Here is a 9,715-nt window from a genome sequence, read left to right as displayed (position 1 = left end):
TCTCCAACCCCGTGAAACATAAAAGGCAATCATATTTAAATTCTGCAAATTTACTCTCATCCTATTTAAGAATGAATAAGGTGACTAATACCTCACAGTAACTGCAATTCATTTTTGATGATGATGTTCATGAAGGCTTTTAAAACAGTCTATCTGGGGACATGATCAGAAATATGGACAACAGTAGGCTACTTACTTCTTGCTTAAAGCTCTGGGGGCCACTAGAGAAATGAGTATGGTGGGCTGTACAATCAATGACTGTTACCCCGCACATTTCCAGGACCATGGAGCAGGACTAATGATCTAAAGTCCCAGAGCAGCAGAAAACAAATGTTGCATAGTGCAGAGGCTAAACAAATGAATGAATAAATAAATAAATAAAGACGACTGCTTTAAGCTATTGGTCCACTGTTGCCATTTATTGTAGGGCGTGCCAACCAGCAGTTACCACTGGGAATGTCAAGGAACGACCCTACAGAAAATCATCACCAAAGACAGACATTTTTTCTTCCCAATCAAATGTTTTTCAGACTCTTTTTTTGCATATAAACAAAACGGGTATTAACGGTAGGTAAAACAGTTTTACGGTTATTGGTTGCAGAGAGCCATGGATCCTCTTCTTTTCATAATAAGATTTCCATCTTTCCCCACCAAATTCCCAGCATTTGCACTGGGGGAAGGATTCCCGGCGTGGTTTACGTTACGCAATGACGTACGCGTAGCAACCAGCATGGCGACGGGTAAAGCTTTTTACTGCAGTGTAATATAAGCGGATAGGCTTTTGCGATAGCAATTACGGTTTTTCCAAGCATTTTAAAAGTCAGGAGTAACTAGGCAGTGCAACGAAGTAAAAGTGTGTCAGTTTATAGCTATACGCCATAATGATTTACAGTTCAAACTAAATAAATACTAAAATGATTAGCTCCGTTTACGATTATCTTGCTCGCTGGCTAACATAGAAGAGCATGGGATATATGAAACTCATGGACGCAAGGAAAGGTAACTTAAGCGTTTGTCCCCGACATAGACCATCGCTGCAATGTCCTCCCTTTGCAAAGTTAGCTAGGTAGCTAATTAATTTAGACTTGTCCGATAGCAGATTATCTAGCATTCTATAGCTAGCAGACAGACTGTGAGATTACGCTAGCTAGCTAATGATAGCCGTATAGACTAAATTAGCTCATTTGCTGAACTCCTATCGTCAGCTATCTTGACTGGCTATCTAGTCTTAGTTATCGAGCTAATGTAACGCTAGTTAGCTACTTAGCCACATCATAATACTTCGATAGCCTAGCACTAATGCAATTGTGGGCTCCATTAAAGTTAATATTTGCCTTTGTTTATTTTAGCTATGGTTAACTATATTTGTTTGTTTGTTTTAGTGAACGCGTCACCTGTCTCACGATACAGTCTGGCTGGGCCATTCAAGGGACATCTGAGCTTTAAAAGCAGCCGTAAGTAACTCGGCTCTAGCTCTTTACCTTGTTGTCATTTATTAAAGCTCTCTGTACTACCGGCTCGTAAATACAATCAGATACGCTGTCACAAGCAGAGATATGGGGGCGTTAAAATGTCATTTCCATAGATAATGTAAATATTTTTTGGGAAAAAAATATTTTTGGAAAAAAAGAGTAAATTGTACATTGTTTATGTGCTTCAGCTTACTGCCCCGGATCTTCAAGCAAGCTTACGAGCCAGTACATAATCGAAGATCATATGGTATCCCATTACAAAAAGGTGTTCTCGGCCAAAGGTAAGAAAATATTCAATCTCAGTGGAGTGCTGAATTAAGTGTTTTATTAACTGTGTGTATGCCCATACTACAGTTCTGTCCAATTGTGAAAAGTATTGACACTTTTGTAGAAATGTCCAGTAAAATGTAGTGGAATATCAATTGAAATCATAAAGGAGACTGTATATTGGCAGAAATCTCAAGCTCTGCTGATTTATGTAGTATATAGAGATACTAGTAAGCCATTTTGTCTATTGATGGTAATATATTTCATGTGTCATATTTTGTTAATTTTTCAGCTGCTGTGGACTCAACGGTGCCTAAAAGCTTGCTAAGCAGTGTGAAATGTATGTCAATCTCATTTAATATTCACAACAGATTTAAAACTGATTACTATTAATAGCATACCTTTCTCAGTTGTAATTCAGCCAGATATGTTTTTCCAGACTTGACTGAAATACAATCATTAATGTTTGTTTCTTGCCATTCATCTTGAGTGGTTTAATTAATGAAAGAGGAAACTAAATGACAGGAACATTTAGGGAAATCAGTGTTTGCTCCTTTCCCACACCAACACATTTTCATGTATATTACTTTTATGAATTGTAAAATATCTCGGTAGGTTTTAATTGTAATTGTACAATAATGTCATACGGTACTTAAAATATTCTGTGATAGTAGCATGAGAATTTCAAGTGTGATGTTTATTATAATGTAAAATAGTTGCCGAGTGTTATTCCACAATACTATGTTATACCTGAAGCACATGGGCACTTGGTTTATTTATTTATATAGCACCTTTCAAGCAAAAAACACTAGGTGCATTTAATTAATAGGCTAAGACCCTTGTTATGGCCTACAGCTCTTTAGCTGTTTTTTTATTGTTGTAGGTATATTTTAATTGATGTGTAATACAATACAGATAAGACTTTATGATAATTTGTTTACATCTAACAGACACTGACCAGCAGAGACGAGAGAGGTTAAAGAAGGATATTGATCGGAATGAGAGACGGTCTCATTCAGTCCAGTCACTGTCCCAGAAGAGCGTCAGGTCCGATACCAGACCCTCCTCAACTGAAGTCATCCAGGCAAGGGTTCACACCAGTTCTCAGGCTGCTCCACAGCAGCAAGTTTTCTTCTGTCATTTTAGATTGTGATTTGTAAAAACCTAGGTCTATTTTGCTTATTCAAACTATAATTGGCACATCCCCAGCACATTCCTACTTTCCCATGTAGCTTTCAAATTAATAATGTATTTGCCCTTTTGTGATTCCACAGTACCCTAACTTAAAACATTGTATTTAAGTTTTGTAAATATTAAATTTGAAACAGCTGTAGTTAAAACACCACCTCAAATCTCAGTCACATACTTTTTGTTGTGTTGTAACATCTTAAATTCTCACCATTTAAAACAAAAAAGTACTTAACTGAAAATAACTGAAATATAGGCTATTCAAATAGCGTATGAATGCCTAAATCACAGTTTCCTTTTCTTTCACTACAGAGTCATGCGTCTGTGCACAGAGGCCAGGACGTTTATCCTTGTCTGGGAAGCCCCGTGACGTCCACCCCAAGGCTCAACTCCTCTTTCCGCACCAAACACAGCGCCTATCCCTCCCAGATGGACCAGCTGTGGAGCCCACCGCACCGGTACCGCTCTGCCTCCGAGCTCAGCTACAGGAGCCCCAACGCCCACAGGCAGCTCTCCGCCCGCTCCTGCTTCACCTCCAGCAGCCACAACGGATACAAGTCCTTCCAGGATCCGGTTCAGAAGACCTACAGCGGTGACCTTCTGCAGAAGCACTCTCATCATTTCACCGAAGATAAGCCCTTCACGCCCCGGATGCTGAAAACTGAGAGCAAGTCCTTTCTGTCTCAGTACCGCTTCTACACCCCTCCCCGGGGGAAACAGACAGACCCAAAGCTGACTCATCAGGACACATTCCATGGAAGGTGCGTTGGAAGAATGATTCATATTAACTCACTTGCAGTGGTCGCAAGGTTACTGATATGTACTTCCATAGAAACAAGCAGATTAGAATCCTTTCAAGTAATTAAATCTGATTATACAAATTTGCTTCAAGAATATTTGGCCTATATGTATAAAAATAAAAACATTATTGGAATTTGAAAGCACACACATTCTATTAGGCTGCAACATAATTTGCACAAAAAATCATATTTTTTTATTTCTATTTTTCATGTAGCACACACTTCATGGGAGGTTCACCAGAAGAGGAATGGGACCTACCCCAGGCAAGTTTGATTATGAAATAACTGATCAAAAAACCCTGTGTCCAAAATTTTAATCCACATTTGAAATGTACTTACCCTTATTACCTCCACTTGGGAGTCCCACTTTAATTGATGCAACACCAACAGAGGTAGGAAGGATCATAGGAAGCTCATTACCCATTTCAGTTGTTTGTTATTACCATGGAGACATCCTGGCAGTAAATTATGGCATGGTTTTGCTTCAGTGTAATTTCAGGTATACCTTAGGATTTAGGCCAGCTGGACACATGCTGGTTTGATAATTAATGTAATTATTTTTTGCTTTCTAAGCAGCTATATCTGACAAAGCGAGGGAACTGTAAATATCATTGTCAGATGTGACTAGCAAGCTTACATGGCTAAAGTACAGATATGGAATCGCAAGTATTGTTGCTAGTTAGCTGACAAAGGTGGAGCTAATAATAGCATTAGATAATATGTCTAACTATGTTTTTTTTTAAATTTATGAATAAAAGGCTCTGGGCTGCTGTAGACTAATTGTGTCACCTTATTGATGGATTGGGCTTGTACCAAAAATAGCTATGTCTGTTGACTCTCAGGGATTTTATCCTTCTGAAGTTTAAGTGAGGTTTGTGAGGGTAGAGCGAATACTGAACTGAGGCTCAGCCAATGGTCCGTACCAATCTATAAATGTTGTCTGGAGTTTTTTCCCTCCCCTAATTGGGCCATCTTAAGTGCAATCTAAATCTGTGCTTGAAGGGAAAAAAGACAAGAGGAAGTCCATATCATGTTCAGTGGAAAGAAGTTTAATGGCTTGGAAAGTGAAATATTTATCAGCTGTACTCCTTGAGGTCGGATTGGCTGAGATTGCAGAAAGATGATGGGATTGTTCTACGAAATGGATGAGAGATTGAACAGATGGGGCATTTAGTGTGGAGTGTAGCACTATTGGACATACAGGAGCTGTTTGAACAAAAAATACCTGTGAAATGTCGTACAGTGATGGACATCGAAAATAAGCTGGGCAGACAGAACTACAGATGAACTGCTGAGATGGGGTGGGATGGAGAACTGATTGGACAGTTTTCAAGATGAAAAATGACCATGGATCAGATGTCACATGAAGGAGAAATAGTGAAAGAAGTGACCAGATAAAGCGGTTTATGAAATGATGGTTTAAGAAATGACTGGGGTTCTTACAGAATGGTGGTTCTTTTTTAAGCTAAGAGGACCAATTTAATTTAAGTGCCTGCCGAGTGCCTGTCATTGCAGATTAGAAACGGGAGGTACTGAATTTGTTAGTGACAGAACTGTATTAAACAGGGCATTTGAAATCAACTGTGGTGAAAGAAAAAAAATTATACCACCACTGTCCCCCAAAGGAGGGGTAACTTTGTTGTGTCACAATATATATTCAGTTACAAAAGCATAGGTGCATTGATGTCCCCCGGTGTACCCCCCCTCCCCCCCCCCCACTCGGGGGAAAAAAAAAAAAAGAAAACTCTTATCCCAACCTCAGGTTTCCTTAAAGAATTAATTTTGAGTGATTTCTGTGCCCAGGAAATTAGTAATGAGCATGAATGGTCAGATGAGGAGTCTCACAGTTTGAACCATTCTGACGTCGGGCTTCAAGTCAAGGAACAGAAGACCAGAAGGAGGAGCAGTGATCTCCACTCTTCATCTTGGTACTATTTGGTTATATCAGTTGCAAATCAACATCCTGTCATGTACACTGAAGTTCCCATTTATTGTTACTTGATATGTACAATATTTACAATGAAAACATTATTACATGTAGTGATGAAGTGTTGATTATGAAGCAGATTATAATGTACGTTTTGTAGCTTGAGAGTTCTATTACATTGCATTTAAAAAAATATATATATTTCTGTTTTACGTTTTATGATTAAACTAATATGTAAGATCCGTGTGATCCCGCCACCTATGTCTTTACCTGTCACCTCTCACCTGTGACCTTATACTGTAGGTCACCCAAAACCCAAGACAAAAACCGCACACTTCATCCTTGTAGCTAAACTCAAAACAATAATAACAAGACACACAAAATGGCTCCTACAACTTAATATTGGATTTTATCTTTTGAAGGGTTTCGCCAGATGGAATGAAGTCCCCTGTGATGAAGAAAGTGACTGCAGAGTGAGAATGCACCGTTTTTTCAATGCAGTGGCTAAATGAGTCCTGTATTCTTGCATAGCTACATGCAAATCATTTCTGTTATGCTGACCAATAGCATATCATTCAAAATCTTCAGAATAAGATTTGTATTACATTCTTGACTTTCTGAAATATGAATATTCTATAAATCAGTGTTTTTACTGTAGATTGATGTATATTGTGTTCTTTCACAATGGTCTGTAAAAGTAATGCCCCTCCCCCCCATTTTTTAAGGGAAGAAGAGCTGATGTACCTTGAATTTATTGCAGATGTGACCAATGACATCTTATCAAGGGGACTGTATTCTGACAGGTATCTGAACTTGCATCTAACTTGCATCTAGTTATTTTTGAGAGTGCTTTCCAACTGCTAACTTTCTGATGCTTGGTTATATACTTTTTATCTCGTCTTACCTGCATAAATGTTCTAATGGGTTTACAGATAGGTGGGTAGACGACAGCTTTTTTAAAGCTGTCTCTGAATTTAAATGATGAAGAATATAAGATAACCTTTCAACAGTTGCAGATACTAGCATAACCAGGAACTTGGCCAGCTGTCAGTTTGGTGATATTGTTGTATCCTGTTGATTTCCATTGCCGCAGGGTTTTGGAGCGTGTGTTTGCTCGTCAGATGGAGATGAATAAGCATCGACTAGATAAGGTAGGTACCGTTCCAAATTTAGCAATGCAGTACCTGTGCAGGCAAATTGCGGTTGTAATTAGATGATGCTGTCTTATTTAGTGTCTATTAAGGGATTGCATTCTGTTAGCAATCGCATTTGGATTTAATTTTGTACCCTTGGCTTATTATCCTTGAGTAATGGAAGTAGACATTAAGTAAGGATAGTCACCTATTACATTATTCGTGTGTTTGGTATGGTAGACAAACACAGTTCATAAACTTGCTGTCCTAAATTTAAAAAATATAGGTAAATTTTAATTATAATGTATATGTGTAACATACTGTGGACAGAAAATGCCTTTTTATTTTGCCTTTTCATTTTTTGTTTTACAGAATATACGCATATAAGAGCACATATATCCAGAACAATGTTTCGTTTGAATTTTTAAAAATGAGATTTAAAATGATGTTCGTTATTTGTGTACGATTTAAGGTACACTGAATCAAGGATTTTCACCTTATTTTTCAATAAAGGACAAAATGCGCCACCTTCTGGAAGTTCTTCGCAAAGACCTTGCAAGTCCTTCTGATTCTGTCACAAACTGCACAGAGCTTGGAGAAAAAGGAGGAAGTTATCTACCCCCCAGTTTCCTGTCAAGTCTGGGAAATGATTCCATCTCTGAAACCAAAGATAGTAGTGTCATTGCATGCACTGTGTTTCACAAGGACTGTGGAGAAGTGGTGAATTCAATTGACTCATCTCCCCCTCCTGTATCAGAGAACTGTGCTTGGAATAAAGATTTACCAGGACATAAAGGAGCAGAAGACTCTGAAGAGTCTAGTCCTTACTCAAACTGTGAACAGACACATCTGCCCGACTCTGAGAATAACGAAGAAAGTGTCCCAGACAATCTTGAACAATCAAAAGAGGTAGTGGACTTGGAAAGAAATTTGGCAGAGTCCTTATGCATGTCTGAAGATATCAAGGACAAGCATAAAGCTGACCTTACAGAACACTTTCTCAGCGATGAGGAGTTCTAATTCCTCTCATTTTAGGTCAGGCCACCATTTTGTGATATCCGTCATCTAATAAAATGGACAGTATTTTAAATGTGCTTTTTTTTCTTTTTTTTTACCTCCAAGTCTGAAATGCCCTTTTTTAAAAAATTTTTTTTAATTTTTTTATTTTTTTACCTCCAAGTCTTACCAGATATTCCCTGTCAAAACTAAATGTGTTGAATAGCAGTAGGTTTGTGTTGTTTCACTCTTACGTGATGCCATGTTTTCTTGATCGGCCTAATCTTTCAGTGTGATGCATTTGGACCAATCAGATCACTGCATGTTTTATGGAAAGAGTAAGACACGCCCAAACTTCCCTTACTATGGAACCTGCACTCAACTGATTTGTGATCAGAGGAAAAGACACACCGTGTATTGACATTATAAGTTAATATATCTTAGTTAAATGGCCGTAGCTGTGAGGATAAATGGTTGAATAGCTGTTGTATAAACTGTTAAAAACTGTGTAGCAAGCATAGGGTGGTTTAATTCCTACTTGTCCTCCCAGTTTCCTCAGATGTGATCAGATTTTTAAATTTATTTTTCTACCCTCTACCCATATATGAAGTTCCTGTGAAAGTTACAGCTGTTACAACCGATGTGCATTCCCATGATTTAAAACAAAAAACAAAACAAAAAAAAAACATTCAATTTTAAGTTGCAGGTTTAGCTGTTTTCAGTATTTTTTAAAATAGATTTTCTCTAACATGCCGTTTCTTTATACTTTAAATATCTGATGTGGAACATGTCAGGTTATGTTCTTGTAATCCATGTGGCGAACGTTTAAAAGAACTTTGTTTTTCTTCAGTTGCATGGAAAATGATGGAAGACTTGGAGTTGAGTATTTCAGTTATGTACCTGTAGGTTTATGTTTTGCGTTTCACTTTGTGAGCTTTGTGATACAAGTAGTTTTTGAAGTTTCAAATTATTTTGTAATGACAACATATTCCAGGTGATTCTTGTAGGTAAACAGTAGTGAATACTGCCTAGAAGGTTTGAGACTAAGTTCTTGCAATGCTGGCTATATAATGGAGTAGACTGTCACAAAAATGAATGTGAGCTAATGACCAATGATCGGATCAATTTCAGCCTGGGGACTACCGGTGCTGGATATGTCTGAAATGTCATTTACTGTTTTGCTATGGTTTGCTGTATTTATACATATTATTTATATGTAGGCTAATTTTTAGCCATTGTAGTTCTGACTGTTTACACATAGTACTTGAAAATGTAATATTCTGGAAAGCATTTATTATTTATTTTATGACACTGCAAATACCTATAGTTTTCCTTCTATTTCAATGAAATAAATTGTTTATTCTGTAACCTTATTTGGTTGTCTGTCTGAAAGAATATACGGGTGATTGTTAGTTCTGATACATGTAACAATATGCGATGCACTTTTCTGAATTTTGAATCAATTGATGAAGATTAAGGAGATGAAAGAGGATGACACACGCGTTCGACCAGGAACAATAATGAATTGACAACAGCAGAAACAAAATAATGCTTTCAATAAATATTAGATCTTATATTCAGGACGATTCAGCAGATTATAAGTGTTTACCATTTGGCTGCTGAAGTTCTATGTGGCATATTATTATTATTATTATTATTATCATCATCAATAATAATAAACGTTTACGTTTCAGTAGAACTTTAAAAAATGTGCGTGTGTGTAAATATATATTTAATCGCGAGACTTCGTGCGGTCTAAAATTCTGCTCCCCTCTCGGCAGTGGATGAGACAGCTGTCTCATTCCTGGCATTTTCGCTGCCTGGCATTCCAGCTGTCTGATGTAATGGACTCAAACCCGGTGGTGTTTTGTGTATCACGCCGTAAGCAAAACATTATTTAAAAAAACCTCCAAAAGTATTCGTTCAAATGAA

General features: G+C 37.6%; 1 protein-coding gene across 3 annotated transcripts; it reads left to right on the top strand.

The window, feature by feature from the left end:
* Positions 1–693: 693 nt before the first annotated feature.
* Positions 694–9,156, top strand: spata7 (spermatogenesis associated 7). 3 transcript variants are annotated; one of them, XM_064321849.1, is made up of 12 exons: positions 694–999; positions 1,383–1,454; positions 1,661–1,753; positions 2,032–2,079; positions 2,690–2,823; positions 3,240–3,688; positions 3,943–3,991; positions 5,531–5,655; positions 6,077–6,127; positions 6,380–6,457; positions 6,748–6,805; positions 7,260–7,442. In XM_064321849.1, exons 1-12 carry the CDS (start codon positions 966–968, stop codon positions 7,266–7,268), a joined length of 1,200 nt encoding a protein of 399 aa, XP_064177919.1. In that variant the 5' UTR covers positions 694–965; the 3' UTR covers positions 7,269–7,442. The 3 variants fall into 3 exon arrangements, with proteins under 3 accessions (XP_064177919.1, XP_064177910.1, XP_064177901.1); XM_064321840.1 differs by having other exon boundaries at positions 7,160–7,442; XM_064321831.1 differs by having other exon boundaries at positions 695–999; positions 7,301–9,156.
* Positions 9,157–9,715: the final 559 nt, after the last annotated feature.

Source organism: Anguilla rostrata, chromosome 1 (assembly GCF_018555375.3).
Source record: "Anguilla rostrata isolate EN2019 chromosome 1, ASM1855537v3, whole genome shotgun sequence".
NCBI lineage: Eukaryota > Metazoa > Chordata > Actinopteri > Anguilliformes > Anguillidae > Anguilla > Anguilla rostrata.
Note: the sequence above shows the minus strand (reverse complement) of the source record. Positions and strands in the feature narration are given on the sequence as shown.